The following is an 18,790-nucleotide window of genomic DNA, read 5'->3' as shown; positions in this document are numbered from 1 at the left end:
TGAACCATGTGTACCTCCAAAAAGATTAAAAAATGCATAAAAATTTATATTTAAGCTTGTATGTTCAATTCTAACCCATGCCTTGAAGATATATAAAATAATTTAATTATCTTGTATGGACAATTCAAACTTCTATCTTCAAATTACCATATAATAATTAAAATAATAACTTCTTCGTGTTTGGCTCCAAGGTGAAATTTGTTGGTGGGTTTTGTCGCTAGGATACTTGTGAGCAACTTTGGTATGATCCTCCATCAAATCCCTCACGGATTTGGTGTGAATTTGAAGTTTTTCTAAAAATTGTGTTTTTGGTAGGGTTTTGTTTTTCTCCAAAATCCACGACTTTTGAGGGAGCATTTTAGATTTGAAGGTTGGGCGGAGTTCTTGTGTTCTTCCTTCTTTTCTTCTGTTCCTGGTTGTTTCTCTCGTGCAGGAGGCTTCGCCCGGCGAGGGAGGCAACGAGCGCTCGGTCGCGCGCGTGCGTGCCGCGTCCACCAGGCGCAAAGCAGGCCAGGCCCAGCGAGCAGAGCCAGGCGGGCCAGGCGAACAGCAGCAGCGCAGCAGGCCCAGCGCTATCAGGCCGGGAGCAGCAGGCCGAGCGGGCTGCACAGCAGCTCCAGCTCGCGAAGCAGGCCAGCAGCGCACGGTGGGTGGCTTGCAGCCCAGGTGGACAGCGCCACCAGGCCAGCGGATCAAGACTCCAACAGGCAAGCCGAGCGGCCCACGCAGGTAAGCAGCTCAAACAGCAGAATTTCTCAAAAGAAATGTCATTGTTATGCTACAGTAAGTAATCAGTGCAAGCCAATTTAGGCTCTACCTTTTCGTTGAACAATTCATGCTGTGTGAGCTTGTTTAGTGTGAGCTTGTTTAGCAGAACCGGCCCAGGCAACCCGCGCACGCGAGCAGGCCGAAGCTTGTGTCAAAAATTCCTTTTTCCTTTTTTTAAATTTTATTTGCTCCCTATAATTCTAAATTTGTTAATCACGACGAATTTATTATAACATCACAGGTTTTGGAAGGTGACGGATTTATTATAACATCACAGGTTTGGGACCGCTTTGTGACGAATTTATTATAACGTCACAGGTTTTGGACCGCTTCGTGATAAATTTGATAAAACGCCACAGGTTTTGGGCCGCTTCGTGATAAAATTGATAAAACGTCACTGTATTACGGGCCTCATATCCACTTTAACAGATTCGTGACATGAAATTGAAAATCATCACAGATTGTGTACAATTAGTGATGTTCTCTGAAAACGTCACATAAAATTCGTCATAGATTAATAGGTTTCTTGTAGTGGAGTGCACTCCCCTATGACGCCATCTCCTGGACGTCGTTGAGGGAAAATAGTGCCTTGCCGGGCTGTTGAGGATGCTCCAAGTGAGCGTGGGGCCCCTGCTCGGCGTGGGCGCCACCCCGGTTAGTGCCACCTGAAGTCGGGAGGCACGGTCGAGTGCGGTCCACACAGATGCTGCCTCCACGCCGCCATGGCAGCCGCCTCCGATGATGAGGAGTCCGCCAGGACCACCACCTCCAAAGTCACCACCTCGGCCGCAGAGCTCTCGCCTTCCCCCTCTAAAGGGGTGGCAAAGGGTAGCGAGGCCATTGATGGTGGAGGAGGGTGGGCCACCATGACGAGCGGGGCGACTGCTGGAATGACCGAAATCTCCGGCGTCGCCACACCGGTCCCCTTGCTAGTGGCCGGCGACAGCCAAGTGATCGGTCCCTCGAAGCCCATCAACGCGGGCGACACTGCGAGTACAAAAAAATACTCTAAAATATAAGCATCATGGATCTTGTTTTGTAGATCTCATCACAAGAAATGCAGTAGTGAAAATAGAATTGAAAATGGACACTCCATTAGAAAGTTATCGCATTTTTTAAAGTGAAACAAAAAGCATGGGTTGTAGTAGCCCACAGGCCGTGCGCAAGTCGTGCGCTGGTGCAATCCCGCGCGCAGTAGCTTTTTCCATTTAAATATCACCCAACACAGATGGCATGTCGCCTTTTCACTGAGCAAAGATATATAAAATGAATGTCCATGTGGCATAAATAAAGATCACCATATGAGAGGTCAGCAAGGGCCTATTTTTGAAAATTTTCACCATATGAGAGGTCACCCTTCCGCCACTGGATCAGCGGATTCTCCTCCCCTCCGCCAGTTCCTTCTCCCACCACATCGCCACATCCATCTGAGGCTGAGGCCTCGGCCCCAGCAGTGGGCGGGGGCGGCGACAGAGGCGGCGGAAGGAGGCACGTGGGCGAGGGGCTCTTGGCCACCATCCCGAGCAGCCCCATCCCCCACGAATTGCGTTGGTGGCTGCTAATCCGCTCCCTGAACCCTCCACCACCCGCGGCGAAGGAAGAAGAGGAGGAAGCGGCGGCCTCATCGAGCACGGAGGCGCCCGAGCGGAAGGAGATGGAGCAGCGCACAGAGTTGAACAGATCGTGGAACCCGCCGCCACCTCGAGGGTCGAGAGTGGGGGATCGGGTCGGCGTGGACGCCGGGGAGGGAAGCGGACGCCGGATAGGATGGAGGGAAGTGGATGGGTGGTTCCAGATAGGATGGAAGGAAGCGAATGGTCGAGAGTGGGGGATCGGGTCAGCGTGGAAGGCGGGGAGGGAAGCGAACACCGGATAGGACGAAGGGAAGCGGATGGACGGTTCCGGATAGGACAGGTGGACACCGGATAGGACGGAGGGAAGTAGATGGGTGGGAAAAAAAAAAGAATCAGAGGATGCCGGTTCGTTGTAACGTGGAAACAATGGAGCGGAGGGTGAACGACATACGAAGCTTTTTCGCTCTTTAGTTTTTTTATATAAGTAACTGATCGTGCCTGTGCGGTACTACGAGCAACCAAAATCATATATTTGAGAATTTTGTTTCATGAAAATTTGTATAGCCAATTGGAAGTTGTTCAGTAGCTTTTGCGATAGAAAAAGAAGCAGTTATTTGCTTCTTGCATCCCACCCTTAAAATTTCAGATTCTCATGGAAGTAACAAAATCAGAAGTCCTTATTCAGTACACAAAAATAGTTCAAAATACAAGAATCACACCTTGCAGCTTGTAATACGTGGTAAAAGTATTACTGCATGTAGCTTCTAGTACAATTAGTTATTAGCACACCTTGCAGCACGAGATTGTGTACATGATGTCCATTAGAAACTAAATGTACTGATGATATATTCAACTCATATTGATATGTGTCAGCTTAAATTTACTTTGATAGCTGCATCCTATTAGATCTTGCAGAGATGAAAGACATTATTTCCATTGCCTTGCATATTTAGGAGAAATGTTGTACAGAATTGCTAGAAGCCATGGCGATTAAATCAGCACAGATTCTGTCGCCGATGCAGAACTTAGCATGGACCAAATGCCAGTCTAGCAGCTGTAAGGTGTCAGCGAGTTCTTGTTGTCCAGGAAGTGCTTGACTCCTTTCTAAATCTGAACAGCAGTACAGCATCACTGAGGAATTATGACATATCTGAACAAAACATAAGCAAGCACAAGAGAGCTCAGTGGGTCAGCCACACAATGAACATGACTACAGGAAAATTGGGTAACCTTTCTTAGATGTAATTGCTATTACATCCTTGATCTACTACTGCTACCAGTTTGCTGCTACAACGGATTAAAACAGAAGCCTGAGAGTGGTTGTTTAGGGCTTGCTTCTTTACCTCAATATTATATGACAATTTTCAGAGGCCATGCTTCCATGTACAATAAAAGTTGTTCCATCAAACTGAACCCAAGTTATCATATAAATTTCACAAGAAAGATAACAAGAATTACAATGTATCCATTTATAACCAAGGTAAGCAATGCTCAGGAATCTAGAAATTCCAGAACATGGACAAATCAAATGTTATGTTCTCTTTCAACCAAATTTCTCTCACAAACTAAATAATAATAATAATCGAACTTGCTATTTTTCAAAAGACAAATTTTTTTGCTAAGCATACTGTAGCAAACAAACCTCTATAGCTGTTTATGATACATGCCTCACTAATTTTCACTCAGGAGCAATGCTACACAATTACAACTCAAAAAAGAAATAGCACATTTACCTCATGCTTTTTCCTTATGTTCTCTTGCCCAGTTCTTACCAAGTCAATGTGCATTCAGTGAGCAAGACAAATGCTGCACAATCTTGTTAGACAGCCGACTAATCTGTTTTGTGTTATGTGCTGAAGTTACACATCATCACTACATCCTGAAAACTGGGAGTTCGATTTATTGATATGTAATATATTTTCCTTTAGTCTATCCCTATTTGATAATGAAAAACTGAACCTATCCATTTACCTAAAAAACTCAAAGTCGATTGCCATTATATAACATCACATACTGAATTCATTGAGCTGGACATCGACGTACCATTGGTGAAAAAACTGTACCACACTACTGACACAAAAGATTAAAGACTACGTAACCTTCTTCAAATCAAATGGCGTGATTGTTCATAGAATTAACACTTAACACGTTGCAGAGAAGCACATATTGCTGACATAGTAGTAGCTAAATCTTAGGCAAAAGAATCTTTATTAACTTACACTATCCTGAAGTTTTAGTCCTGCTGTACTTAGTCTGGGGTTCTCCCCCTCTCTATGTACTCTTTTTTCTCTCTATCTTAAATGAAATGACACGCAGCTCTCCTGCGTAGTTCGAGAAAAAAAAAGTTTTAGTCCTGCTTGTATCATAGGATCCTGCAAGATATTCGAGTATAAAATGCTCATGGGAATAATTCTACCATAGCTGATATGTGAGCATCATATTTTCTTACTTGATCAAGCATTAGCTATTTTGAGCATGCAAGATTTGCCAATGAATGCTTGACTTCTTCATATCTATGCAAGATCCATCACACAAACAAAGAAAATAAAGGTAACCAGAAATTAGTATTATGTAATATGAAAGAAAAGGTAAACAAATTGAAAAAGAACAAAAGAAATAATTATCAGCTCTAGAAAATTCCGGCTATCTTGATTGTGTGACTTCCCTGGCCCCAAAGTGCTGATTTCCTTCTCCATCATCTCAGTGTTTCTCTCCAAACCTGATTGAAACTAGAACAGACAGATCGTCAACTCATTGGTAACCATTTCAAATGCAAGCAATTCTTCTTTCAGAATAAAAAGATTAAGCTATTCGCGTGGTTGATCATGGTTAGACCCAGGAGCTTCTCTTTTTATACATGTCAATATGTTATTTCCAACAGAGGAGTCTTATATCAGATACGGTGTCTAAAAAAGCGAAGTCAAGTACCTTTCAATCTTACTCTGACATCTTGAATAGCACAGTGAAATCAGGGTGCAAAAGGCCAATACAGATCTCACCCTTAGCATATTCAGACAAGGAAGAAAAAAGATGAAGATCCTGCAGGAAACAACCAAAAATAGAAGTATCATTGCTTTGCCGTCCCCTAAGACATGGATTGCAACTCACAGGGAAAACCAAAAAACTAAATAAGGCACTTAAATAGATATTTTCGTGCTTCAAGGCATCAAAGGCAAGGTCCAAAATATGTCCATTGAAGACATTGCAAGTTTAGATTATGACAGTTAAAGTCTGGGGTAATAAAGTAAACATCAATAACATGTTTTCATCTAAACACGATTTAGTTTTTTTCCATTTAAGAAAGATAAGTAATTAAAAAAGCTAGCTGGAAAAGTAACCAAAAGAACCCGTTTGTTCTGTGATAATGCTGCATTTACTAAACACACTGAGAAGTGAGAACTTACATGCCCAGTTGCCCACCAAACTCTGTAGTAATCCACCGAGAACTTGGCCTGACACCATAGTTTTTTATACAATCCTCCGAATACGAATACATGCTCCTGTCTTCACTGCAAAGACATTGGCATTACCATCTCAGTACAAGCCTGTTTTAACCAAGAATGAAGCATAGTAAAACATGGGTTTTCTTTTTGCAATGCATGTGATTTTCCTGCATAATGCAGACGAAAAAACATTTACAAATTTGCCTCAAGTCTATGTGTACAGCAAACAAGGAGATAATCATGCAATCTAGATGAACAAGAACAAAAATGATTTGCATTATCCCTAAATAATTTCTCTAAAGCATTCAGATTCTGAAATCCAATTGAAGCATTTTTTGCAAATACATAGAACCAAAATACATTGGCAGCAAAGAAATTTGTATCCGTAAATCAGGACCAAGCCTTCCAAAGACGTGGGAAGTACAGATAAGGCCAGGCGTAAAACATTGGCAGCAAAGGGAGCACAGCACATATGTACTGGTCCTTGCCTAATGACAGGGTTATCTGCTCCAAGCTGTAGCTATGCAGTTGCTTTGTTAAATGTTGCTGCTAATTAGGCTCACCATCTTGACTACATGAATAAATTCTACTACTCCTACAGGAACAAATAACTATTGTTGTGTACCATGATAGCTCACTAATAACTATTAGGACAAAAACAAGTGTATTATGATATTACGTAATGATAATGTTTGAAATGCTCTCTCGAACCATATGTTTGCCAAGCCTGGCAGTCAGGCATCTCCCATGGGATCTCCTCTGCTCTGCGCCTCCTCAACTACAATGGAACAGCCATCATGCCCAACGCCTTAGCCTCTTCCAGTTCGAGGCATGCTCACTAATTGAATGAGAGTGCAGTTGAAGGAACACCACACACTAAGGCCTCCCTTGCAGCCAGAAAGCAATGGCAGAAGAGTGGAACCTACAGGTTCTGAAATGAATTAACAACAAAATAGGAAACAGATAATAAATGGATCATTTCTGAAACAAAGGTCATACATTACGTATCCACAATTTGGTCCTGCATTACTGGCGCTGATGACCTGTATAAACAAAAAATGCTATGTTTAAACAATAAATCAAATTACCCTCAAACATAACAATGCTAAAGAATAAACAAGCACAATACCAGAGCTGGCACTGACCAAGGAAATGGCCTCCCAGATGACGCCAATGAGACACAGTCAACCAATGTGCCTAAGTTACCAATGATCAAACTCAGAAAATTAAAATATTAGGATCATGGAGCTCAGAGCTCAGGAATAGTGTGACCCAGACAGCACACATATGAATGAATGGCCTCACCTAATATCTCAAAGGTTTTCGCCTACCGCAGTGATGCTCTCACTGTCTCACAGATGGTAATTGAATGGCCAAAAGCTGGTTTGTCCCTTCAAATGAACAAATAAGTCCCAAATTAGTTCACCTTTTAGCTATATGGAATCAGCGATTGATTAGTGAGAAAGATATACGTTAAACTTACCAGAAACAAATTGAAGCTATATTACAATCCAGTGTGACTGACAAACAAGAAGCAGATAAAAACTAAAGCATCCAGTGTGAGATGTAGAAATTTTGAAGATTACAACATGAATTATTTAAACTAACTTGAACAGTAACAGCATTTATCTCTGGCATACAATGTTAACCAAAAGAAATTAATTCATGCCACCATTAGGATCTTCAGCACACAAGATTGATAGAGGCAAAGGTACAGGCACAGTCAATTTTCCAAAAAGAAACTTGGACCTTAAATTATAATATTAAACTATATGTAAAGCCAATGTTGTCAATTTTCCAGGCGTAAATAATATAATGTACCATTCAGAGATTGTCATAACCAGCTTTGCTTTAAGTTCAGATGGTGTCAAATGAAGGCATTGAACTGTCAGCAAATTATGAAATTTCAAATTTAAAGAGGACAAATTGTACTGAATTTTCAATTTATAATAGCAGCATAGGGCAAGCTATGATCTATGGTCTACATAGTTGTTCCTACTGAATTGATGGGTCTGCCATATAAACCACCAAAACAAAAGACAGTAGAGAAAACAATACAGCACTTTCTTGCTCATCACGAATTTTCCTGGAAAAAAAAATAAAACTACCTCGTGTCTGATAAAACTTCAATCAGCAAATTCTTAAGTTTTGTCAGGACAAAGAACATGCAAGACATACTTAGAGGACCTGAGAAATCTGTCGCTTCATTGTGAGTTAGTCTGAATATGTAATCATCAAACCATCAGCTAAAAGTCTCTAAATAGCAATTCCATGAGAGACCAGTGAGTGGAAGGAGGGCGCACTGACCTTTGCAAGGATTCACTAACTCAAACCCTGAAGAAGCAGTTCTCAGCCGTCCTGTACATCCTTTGTGGCGGCCGTCGTCCGCCATGGCAAAAGCAGTCCGCAGCTGGACTCCTAGAGTCCTTGTCCACTCGCAGGGCAGGGAGGCGCGGGTGGATGTAGGAGGCGCGGCTGGGGCAGGGAGGAGGCGAGGAGCGGGCGGGGGTGGTCATAATTTCAACACCACAAGTCAAATTCAAATTTAAAGCGTAAAACCATTCCATCAAATATCATTTCCAAAATTGCATTTCAATAAATCCACATCCACAAATAAATCGTGTATCCAAAATTATCATGTATATTACAACTGGAATGCTCTTTGAGACTATTGCTGCTTGGCATCGGCACCACGATATAGCCGCTCTATACTTGGTTGCTGCCCTAGTTGCAGAGCTGCCTGCAGCAACGATATGTCCACAGGATAGGAGCACAACGAGAACAAGCCCTGCCTATGGCATTTCACTCAATTTTTGCTACATCGGCTCTTTGCAGAGCGAGGTAGCTAGGCAACAGGATGCAGCTGCAGGAACCACTGCAAATGGCTGGCAGGATGTAGCTTTGGTGAAACCAATACCTACCGAGATGAATAAGGATTAATCAATTGTTTTTGAAACTGAGTACATATGCTTTCGCTATCATACTTGTTAATTTCAAACAAAGAATTTTAGATCAAAGTCGAATGTTTTTTTGTGGCAATAACTCAATATAAAATTCTGTGGCAATAATTAACACAGGTCCTTTGAATCAAAATTCCCAACATTTACTGCACATGAATATGGTACTCTAATCTAACATATTTTGTTGCAACCAAAGAAAGGAGTCAAATTGTGCAATAGAAGCTGTAACAATTCAAATGCCGATATCTCAGCCAAGCATGGAAAACGTGAACTAAAATCACAGTAAAACTTGCCTTTTATATTCTGAAGATGACCAAGATCAAGTAACTTTTATCAGGATCACAAGTGTATTATTATTATTTTATTTTAGTTGTTATATAGTTAATGGCTTCTTTCAGTTGAATTAAATATACATAGCATGCACCCATTTAGTGAATTTTGTATCCGTGGAATAATTGGATCCTTAATATTTGATTGACCTACATAGTATGTGAGAAAAGACAGAGTACCAACCTGCAGCTTAAGTGGGCATGAATACACCTTAATCAACTTTGCTCATATGTTGTATCTGTATGGCATAAAATCCATGTACCTGAAAAAAGAAAATCAACTTTGCTCATATGTTATATCTGTATGTAGCCATGTCCTGCAACCATAGCAAAGAAATCCACTACTCGATTGCCACCATGGCAATATGTACTGTTAACAGATACTGAGAAAGGAGAGGAAGCAACTGCATACCTTGCACCGGAAAGCAACGTTGATAGCATCTGACGGCTTGAGGTCAAAGGTAATGGTGTCCTCTAAATCTCCAATCTGGCATCATATTGCCATACTTCAGACTAATATAAGCATTGTTTATCTCATATATAATCTATCTACTTTGGATCACAGTTACCTTAGCAAGATAAAGTCGAGAATAGTATGCATCTATTGAAATTTTGGAACACAATACACAGAGATAAGGAAGCTAGAAATTGGTTAACAAGTCATTCAGTTTTTATTGACCTCTCGGGGGAGCATGAATGTCAAGATTCAAGAATTTGCTGCAGCGATCACTCCAGAACTAAGTGCCAATATTAAACATTTCATTTTTGTCCCGATGTGGATACTGTACACATGCAGTTATTGCAAATTTGCAATCCAATAAAAGAAACAAATTATGACTTGGTAAGTTCGTGCAAGAAAAATATATTAGAGAACAAGCAGGCTACAACAATGATGTAACCAACAACAAAACTGAAAGCATTTCTAATTTCTCACCAATAGGATAGAGCAATAGATGTCATCCTCTGCAAATGTTGAAGTCATGGGAGAGCAAAAAATATAATCAACCTGCACAAGGCAAGGATCTAGCCTTTAATATAGGAAATCTTGCAATGGTATCACTGGCAGAAAAACCTGTCGTAAGAGAATATTATCTGTTGCAATCATTACACTATAATAAATTATCAGTTTATTTTGTTTTCATGAGTGCTAATGGCAAATTGTCTGTAATTTTTGCAACAAAAAAGACTAGGCAATTTCTCATATCCCAAGACCAAAACTGTTTCTACAATAGTTCAAGACTTCAAGGAAAGAATACTTCATAAGGACTTTGCTCGGATGTAGGTGATTTCAAATTCACAATGAGATATTGAGTCCTTCACAACTTCAAATAATAAGGTGGGTCCATATTTACTTTTTAAAATCGAACCTGTTGGTGGTTTTTCAGATATCTATCTTGGGAGCAAAATTTAAGTGCTAATTGCGCATGCGTTTCCATGAACACCTATCACAAAATAATGTATATCTGTTTTGGCAGAAAATGTTCTTAATTTTGTTGGCTCAATTGAGCATAGTACCATGACAGCTTAAATTTAATCACAATGCAGTTCTTTCCCCGGTACACAAAGAAGCACGAAAGCAAATTTTGGAGTTCAGAAATTAGATAATCATGTAAGATGGTTCATGTGGGCACCAAACTTCATACAAATTTAGAGAAAGCAATGCTCACCTCATCCTATGTAACATCACACTGATCTAGGCCATGGCCATTTGCTCCAAGCTCCTTCTCAACATCATCCTGAAATTATAACACCATTTTAAGTTTCAATGGACACTACATAATCAAACCAAACTTAATGAAAACTCACAATCCTCAAACCCTTGTTGTCTGTTGTCGCTTCTTTAACCTGGGGCACATCCAAATGCACAACAGAATCACACCTTGGCTCCAAAGCAGCAGCATTGTCTTCAATATAGTAGTATTTGACCTGAAATCCGGAGTAATGAAAAGTAGACATCATCAATAACCCTGAAGGCATGAATGGGAAAGGGGGCTTGGAATCGAATCCTTATGTCCAGAGGAAATTCTTGAAAACCTCACGAGAATAGCTAAATTAGTTTCTTCTTTAAAATCTCCATCCTACAAAGGCGGATTTTCTCCAGGACTGAACCTGAAGGGATAGGCTTCTAAACTGGCTACACAGTTGGCCCAAATGATGCAATCCTCGTTTCTATAATGAACAAACTGTGTGAACAGAGAGAGAAAGTTGACACCGGGTAGATCGAATGAGCTGCACCCGGATAACATCTCCTTGTTACCTAAAAAATCAAGCTGCACATTTCTCTCCCGCAAGCAAGAACCCACAACGCCCATCAACAAAATTGACAAGTAATTCAACTCAATAATGTCAAGATCCAGAACACAGGAGAGAATGGTTACCTTTTCAATTTGTTCCTTTACTTTCTTCTCCCAGGCCGATTCCTTGGGCGTCTCCTCCTTCCTCTTCCTCTTGCTCCTCTTCACCATGGTTCCCCCTCATGTTGAGCCCGCCCTAGCATCTCCTCCTGGTCCCTACCGTCCCCTAATCCCCTTCAGCCGACGCGCCAAGCGGGCCCCACCCTACGCGGTTGTAGGGAGGAGACCGGTTCCCACGGCGCAGAGATGAGCGCGAAGGCGCCCATGGGGATGAAGGCGCCGGCGGAGAGGACCGCCGCGAGCCCCACCCTGGGCATCCCGCCGAGGCCCCCGGGCGCGGCGGCGGAGGCGAACATGTCAGGCGTGCCGTTGCCGAGCACGAGGAGCGTGATGGTAGCCATGGACGGGGAGAGGCGGAGGTGCGCTGCGAGGCGGGACATGGCGGCGGGGGTGAAGCACGCGGACGCGGAGGCAGCAAGGAAGCAGAAGTGAAGGAGATGGGCGAATGGGCCCCACTTAGGCGTGCGTAGATGGTCATGGACTAAAACGAAGCAGTCTATAGTCTACGGTGCACCGAGTCTATGCGAATTGGTAATTTGGTATGCTGCTTATAAACCATCGATTTTGGATCTAAGGGTCACAACATCATCTTCTTGCCTCAGCCAGGATGACGACGAGCACTCACGGTGGTGCCATGGACGTTGTGGGTGTGCTCGGCCGGAGCATCGCCGGAGATACTGTAGAATGGCCTACGGTGCACGAAAATCAATGGGGATAGGCAAAATGGAATGCTCTCGGGATGGGGACCTCACCTTTGGTGACTTGGAAAGCAGCGACGGCATAACACAGATGTAGAATGGAGATACATGAGATGGGAGTATACATGGATGTTGGCGTTCCGGCGAGCCCTGCTCAGCCGTGAAATCACGCACACAGGCACACGTTCACTCGAACCCAGGAAGAAGATACACAGTGCACACACACGAACTATTTGCGCCACAATCAGCCACGATCAGACGCGTGCGCCATCACCACACAAGTATGACCAGGCCTTCTCCTACATGCGCGGCATGCCGAACACACCACGCAGCTCCTAAAGACTCGCTCATCCTGAACACATGGCGAGCTTATTCAAACAGAAAAACAAAGCGTCACAAGGATTACCGCCAACAATGGATACATGAGATCGACAAGACACACGGACGACGAACACACGCACAAGCTGCTGCATGCTACTCCAGGCCTCCCTTGTACTTGACACCGAACTCAGGAAGCCACCCGTCGCCCTGGATAAACCTCTGGACGGTGAAATTCGCCGCCTCCGCAGCATCCTTGATGATGTGGAATCCCGGCCACTTGACGCGCCCTTGGGTGTTGGCGCCGTCCCCCCGATTCTGGTATTCGCCGTAGAATATGTTGCCCAGGCGCTCGTAGTCTTTCCACCCCTCCCAGCCAGCAGGATGGATGATTCCGTCGAGGAAGCAGTTCATGAATACAACGTGGGAATGGTTCTTCCACGGCCTCCCAAGGTAGGTGGGCACCCCGTTGAGGTCGACGCCCGGCAGCGCCGCGACGGTGCTGTCCTGGAACACAAAACCGGAAACGTCATTGGGCCCGCCACGGCCCTGGGCCGTGACGACGCAGTGGCCGTCCGGCACCGGACGGCGGACCAGAAGGTTGCATTGCTGAAAAACAGCTTTTGCATACCCAAAAACGAAGTCCACTGTCCCCGAAATGTTACAAGTGTGATAAAACTGGCGGTTGCAGTCTGCGTTGAGGGTGTCCTGGTAACCGTCAATCTCACATTTGTAGCAGATGGAGCTATCCGCCAAGTTCATGAGGGCCACCGCCGGACCCGCATCCACCCCGGCGGTGTTCTTGATCGTCAGATCTCGGGCCATGAAACCAGTTCCATTAACGCCTGCAAATAAACAAATTAAACACAGTGTCATGTCTACTGTAGTTAATTGCAGGCAGACGCAGGAAGGCTAGAGTGATGAGCAGGACTTACTCAATGTTGCTGACTGGAGCACGTCGTGGCCGGTGCGATTGCAGTGGTTACCGGTGATGACGGTGCGCCCCATCCCGTCCCCGATGAGGGTGACGTCGCTCCGCGTGATGTTGACAATCTCGTCGTAGGTTCCGGAGCGTACATGGATTACGTAGCGGCGAGCGGGCGTTCCATCGGCAGCTGGGGGCGGCGCGGCGGCCAACGCCTGGTTGATGGTGGCGTAGTGGTTGCCGCCGCCGTTGGACACGACGGCGTCCACCTTGTGACGCCGGGTGCCCAGGAGGCGGCGGAGACGCGGCTCCACCCACCGCGGCATGCCGGCCGCCTCCTGCTGCTGCTCGGCCGCAGCATGGCCGCCGCCTCCTGCGCTCGTCAGGAGGGCGAGCATCGCCAGCGCAATGACTCCCGCCGGCGCCATGCGCGCGCTGCACTACTCCACTCCGAGCTGAGAGCTACTAGCTGCTGCTGCCTTTGCTTTTTGCTAGTTGCTTGGATGCATGGACGTACTCTTGGTGACCGCCCGCCCGCCGTATATATAGACCCAAATGGGTGGCCAGCTGGAAGAATGGCGGTTAGAGCTTGGCTCTTTTCTTTTTCTCTCAACACCGTGCGGCGGATCGATGCCGTCTCTCACCCGGTTACTGCTACTGTTCGAAGCTACTCGTTTGGCGCACAGCATCAGGGGCTCGATTGAGCGATGTTTTTGGTTGCGGGGAACTTATTATGGGCGGTAAGAACATTGATTTTGGGCAGCAGCACGCTTGAACTCGGTGGCAACCACTCGATTTTGGTGAGTGGATCCTCGATTGGTGCTGTAGGATCTCAAAATCGGAATCATGCAGCAAAAAATCAAGGTCTTGAACCCTGGCAATCCAAATCGAAATTCATGCAGCAAGAATTGGCGTTGGTGCTGCACAAATCGACACCAAAATTGAACTATGCACCTCCCTAATTGAGAATCCGGCCGCAACAGGACTTGTGGTTCTGGCCACCCAAATCGAACCAGGCGCCAAAAATTGAGGTCCCCGCGCCATCGAACTTGAGCCTTCCTGGATCCCAAATCAAGGAGAGAAGGGTGTTAACGGGGATGGTGCAGGAGGAAGGTCGTGCGATCCTAATTCCACCTAGGCTGTTAACTATTAGGTATCCATCCATTTCATGCCTATACGATGGATCATCATCAATCGGCCAATGCAACCGATCAAGCACGTTTAGCTGCCATGTGCCTCCGCCCTCTCCCACCCACACATATATCTTTCACTTTGTATAGTGGCCATCCAAGCGCACCTAGATCAACTTGGCTTGGGGTACGTGGATCGGCGAGCAAAATATAGGTATATAGCTTGTGGAAACAATATGATATAAATACTTGAAATTCTATAATTACAGCACATTTGTCCTGTTTGGTTGCATGCACCGCGAGGAGGCCCGCCCACTGCGACTACACTAGCGTCGAAACGTGGGCGACTGAAAGGACAGTGGCAAACGCAGGAGGAGACGAATAATTTGCTCAAGGGAGGCGCGTCAGTTTCAATCAATTTCTTGCGGGTAAACGGCAGGCGATGCAAATCTCTAGTTAGGCTCCGACCGAACCCTAGCTATGATCCCACCTAATTAATAATTATAATAGCTATCTATACGATATCGATGGATCATCAATCGGCTAATGCAATGCAACTAACCGACCACACATGCACGTTCCATTCAGCCGGCGCTCGACCGATCGACACGCGTGCACAGCTAGCTAGCTAGATCGATCGAGTTGGAGTTGCTTGCCATCTCCCATCGGCATCAATCCAGGCTGCATTGTGATATAGTTAGGCTGCTTTGATCGATCAGCAAAATGGCCAAACCGTTCGGGTATGCAATTCCCGCAGTAAAAGGGGCGCTGGCGTGGTGGAGGAGGAGCAGGCCGCGTGGGCCGGCTTGCAGCTGGGCTGGGAACAGGCAGGAAAGCAGCGCTGTTAGCTGCAAAATTGAGAGTGGAAGCTGTCAAATCTCAAAACAAAAAGGAACAGAATGCAAGAACTGTTAAAGCACAGAGGAAAGCGCCGCAGTTCCAAAAACAACAAAATGAAGATACTATTCTGGAATGTAAATTAAAGAGGCCTTGGAGGACTAGGAAGAAGAAGACAACCTGGAGAGATTCGCCAATCTGTCTTCTCAATGTGGACTACAAATGGTTCACCAAAGTTCTGACCCTAAGATTGACTCCATTTGCAGACAAGCTGATCAATACAAACCAGACTGCTTTTACACCAGGAAGATATATTTTAGATGGGGTTATAGTCCTACATGAGGTGCTACACGAAATGAGAGTGAGGAAGTCAAAAGGGATAATCCTGAAGCTCGACTTTATAGAATTGTTACATTGCTTCGAGAATGTGTCAGGACTGCGTATCAATTATCAGAAGAGTGAGGTCCTGGTGCTAGGAGGTTCTGAGAATGAACAAATTAGAGTGGCCGAGATGCTAAACTGCAAAGTGGGATCCCTCCTTATAAAAGTACTTGGGGATCATGGTTCATAGTAGACGCATGTTTTCATCTGACCTTGCTTGCGTACATCAAAAGGTGGAGAAAAGGCTGCCAACATGGCAAAGCTCAAGTCTGTCGTCTGGAGGGAAGATGATCTTGATTGAAACGTGCCTAAGCTCAATTCCTAACTATACTATGGAGGTAATACTTATTGCCAGGAGAGTCACACCACAAAATGGACACAGCTAGAGCTAATTTCTTCTGGCATATGGACCAAATTTAAAGAGGAAATACCACATGGCTACTGGGAAATGATAGCTGTACCTAAGAGAGAGGGTGGGCTAGGATTTAGAAATACAAGAGTGATGAATAAATGTCTATTAGCCAAATGGATATTCAAAATAGAGAGAGGAGATGATAATATATATATGCTGTAACCTGCTAAGGAAAAAGTACTTGGGAAACAAGGGTTTTTATAGTTGCAGAAAATGTGGGGGATCTCAATTCTGGAGAGGTCCGCAGGAAGTGCAGGAATGCTGTCAGAGAGGCATCATTCATATAGTTGGAGATGGGAAAAATGTAAGATTTTGGCAAGATGTGTGGACAGGTACATGTCCTCTAAAAGTTGTATGAAATCTGTAACCAGCAAAGTTGGACAATGGCAGAAGTTCTTAGACATGGTGAGATTCAGTTAACTTTTCGTAGAAATTTTGGTGAGCAAGAAACTCAAGAGTGGGAGGGATTGGTGTCAATCATTGAAGGTATTGAACTATCTGGTACTGATACTGTGAAATGGGCATTAGAAAAGTCTAGTCACTTCACAACTGCTTCCCTGTATAGAGAGTAGACATTCTCTGGTGTGGTAAACAAATGGATGATAGAAATTTGGCAAGCCAAGATAGCATTAAAAATCAAAGTCTTTTTGTGGCAAGTTTGTGTGGTGCTTCTGTAGAGATGTTTTTGCATGGAAAAATACACCAAGAACAGTTAAAGATTTTCAAGAGAGGGTGTTTGAAGTCAAACCGATCAAACCCTTTGCACACCCTTCTGGCGTGACTCACCCCCGGTTTTGAGGTTTAACCAGTCAAACCCTCTTGCACACTCCACAAGGCGTGACTCACCGATGTCGATGCGTGTCCGGCCTCCGCCAAGCCTTTGACGCCTCCAAGTTGCTGAAAGTTTAGATAGAAATACACAAATTTAAAGTTCAGACCCAAACAACATGATACTATCTAGGAGGGCTTTAAACATACTTGGGAGGTGAAGATAAAGGTTTAGCTAACCCAGCCTCATCTTGTGGATTATTTGTACCTCCTGCGATGGTACTACTCAGTGAACCTGAAACCTCCGGGACTGGCGATGGAGCATAACGACCACCAAAAGAAGTTGGTTCCTAACCAGCCGTAACATCATCTTCATGACATCTTTACAAATAATGAAGCATTGCTCTCTCTCACATGATTATTTTCTTCAGCTTATCATGAGAGCCAATTATGGTTTTCCCTTTGCCGCGACGATCGCACTCCCTTGGGCAGCAGTAGCCATGTTATTTGGACAACACTTTGATTTTTAAATTTGACAATAATAAATTAGTATTACAAACATCCAAATTTAATTATCTCCATGTACCACAATTTATTTATTAGTTCATATTTTCCCCACAATTTATTTAGCTGAAATATAACATATAAATGGAAATTTTCTTCATTGCAGCTTATTTTAAAAATAACTAATTACATACCTATATTTAATCTTATTATCTCTATGTACCACAATTTATCTCACCCATATTTGCAAATACTAAAATATAAACAAATTATATTTTTCCCAATAATTTATTTAGCTTATATTTGTAAGAGACTAAACTATAAAATTAATCTCTCTATTAATCCTCTACCATCATATTGATCAATTTCTTTGACTAATACAAAATATAGCATCCAAAAAATTGTAGCTCAAAAATATATGACACATGCATATAAAAGAAATTTTTCTCTATTGTAACTTATTCTAAAAATCACAAATTACTCTAGCTCTAAAGCATAAAACTTAGTATACTAACCATGTATCAAGGGAGGATTAAGTTTCTAACCTTTAGAACACTTAAATGAGTGAAATCCTCACAAAATGGTCTTCAATCCGGCGCAGCTCCCCTATGGCGCCATGGATAGGATGAAGCCTGAGCTATGGTGAATGGCTCAGGTAGGAGGAAGAAGACGGTGGATTTATAGGAGGGAAGTTAGTACCGGTTGTAGCCTCCAACCGGTACTAAAGGCCCTCAGGCACATTAGTACCGATTGGGAGCTCCAACCGGTACTAATGGGTGACCTTTAGTGCCGGGTGAAGCCTCCACCCGGTACTAAAAGGGGTCACAGGAGGCTCCTGAGAAACTATTCGTTAGACCTAGTACTAATGCTCACATTAGTACCGATCAGAAATCAACCGGTATTAAGCTTCGTAGCCCATGTGCCGGGATCCAAACATCCCCTCCGGTATTAAGGGCCTGTTTTCTTCCACCTTGCTAAACTTTAGATGCTAAAGTTTAGCAACTTTGAGCTGCTAAACTGCAAAACACTCTTGCTAAAACTTGCTAAAGTTGAGTTGCTAAAGTTTAGCACTTTAGCAAGTTTTTGGTTGCTAAAACTTGCTAAAAGGTGGGCTGGACAACATATACCCCTCATTTATTGCTTGTCTCCCCCCTCCTGCTCACCTTTAATAAGGGTAGATAGGTCCTTTTACAGCTCATTAAATGCCTTTTAGCAAGAGTATCCAAACAGCTTTGCTAAAGTTTAGCAACTAAAGTTTAGCAACTTTTAGCATCTAAAGTTTAGCAAGGTGGAAGAAAACAGGCCCTAAGCTTCGTGGCCCATGTGCCG

At 43.9% G+C, this 18,790-nt stretch overlaps 1 protein-coding gene and 1 long non-coding RNA gene across 30 annotated transcripts; both read right to left on the bottom strand.

Annotated features, from left to right (window-relative positions):
• Nucleotides 1-3,001: 3,001 nt before the first annotated feature.
• LOC101782128 lies at nucleotides 3,002-11,595 on the bottom strand. Of its 29 annotated transcripts, none has more exons than XR_002676780.1 (16): nucleotides 11,453-11,595; nucleotides 10,881-11,000; nucleotides 10,742-10,810; nucleotides 10,009-10,080; nucleotides 9,487-9,561; nucleotides 9,259-9,337; nucleotides 7,091-8,260; nucleotides 6,915-6,982; nucleotides 6,785-6,828; nucleotides 6,497-6,707; nucleotides 5,747-5,851; nucleotides 5,271-5,381; nucleotides 4,792-5,071; nucleotides 4,076-4,663; nucleotides 3,686-3,750; nucleotides 3,002-3,492 (listed from the first exon to the last, which is right to left on the bottom strand). It is a non-coding gene; the product is annotated as an uncharacterized LOC101782128 (long non-coding RNA). The 29 variants fall into 29 exon arrangements; XR_001163650.2 differs by having other exon boundaries at nucleotides 4,562-4,663; XR_002676781.1 differs by having other exon boundaries at nucleotides 3,002-3,452; nucleotides 4,562-4,663.
• Nucleotides 11,596-12,269: 674 nt separating this feature from the next.
• Nucleotides 12,270-13,815, bottom strand: LOC111256850 (pectinesterase/pectinesterase inhibitor PPE8B-like). Its single transcript, XM_022825586.1, has 2 exons — nucleotides 13,440-13,815; nucleotides 12,270-13,349 (listed from the first exon to the last, which is right to left on the bottom strand). The coding sequence occupies exons 1-2, from the start codon at nucleotides 13,753-13,755 to the stop codon at nucleotides 12,661-12,663; spliced, it is 1,005 nt and encodes a 334-aa protein (XP_022681321.1). The 5' UTR covers nucleotides 13,756-13,815; the 3' UTR covers nucleotides 12,270-12,660.
• Between the last annotated feature and the right edge of the window lie 4,975 nt (nucleotides 13,816-18,790).

This window comes from Setaria italica, chromosome III, assembly GCF_000263155.2.
Source record: "Setaria italica strain Yugu1 chromosome III, Setaria_italica_v2.0, whole genome shotgun sequence".
Taxonomy (NCBI): Eukaryota; Viridiplantae; Streptophyta; class Magnoliopsida; order Poales; family Poaceae; genus Setaria; species Setaria italica.
The sequence above is the reverse complement of the archived record's forward strand: the minus strand, read 5'-3'. Positions and strand labels throughout refer to the sequence as shown.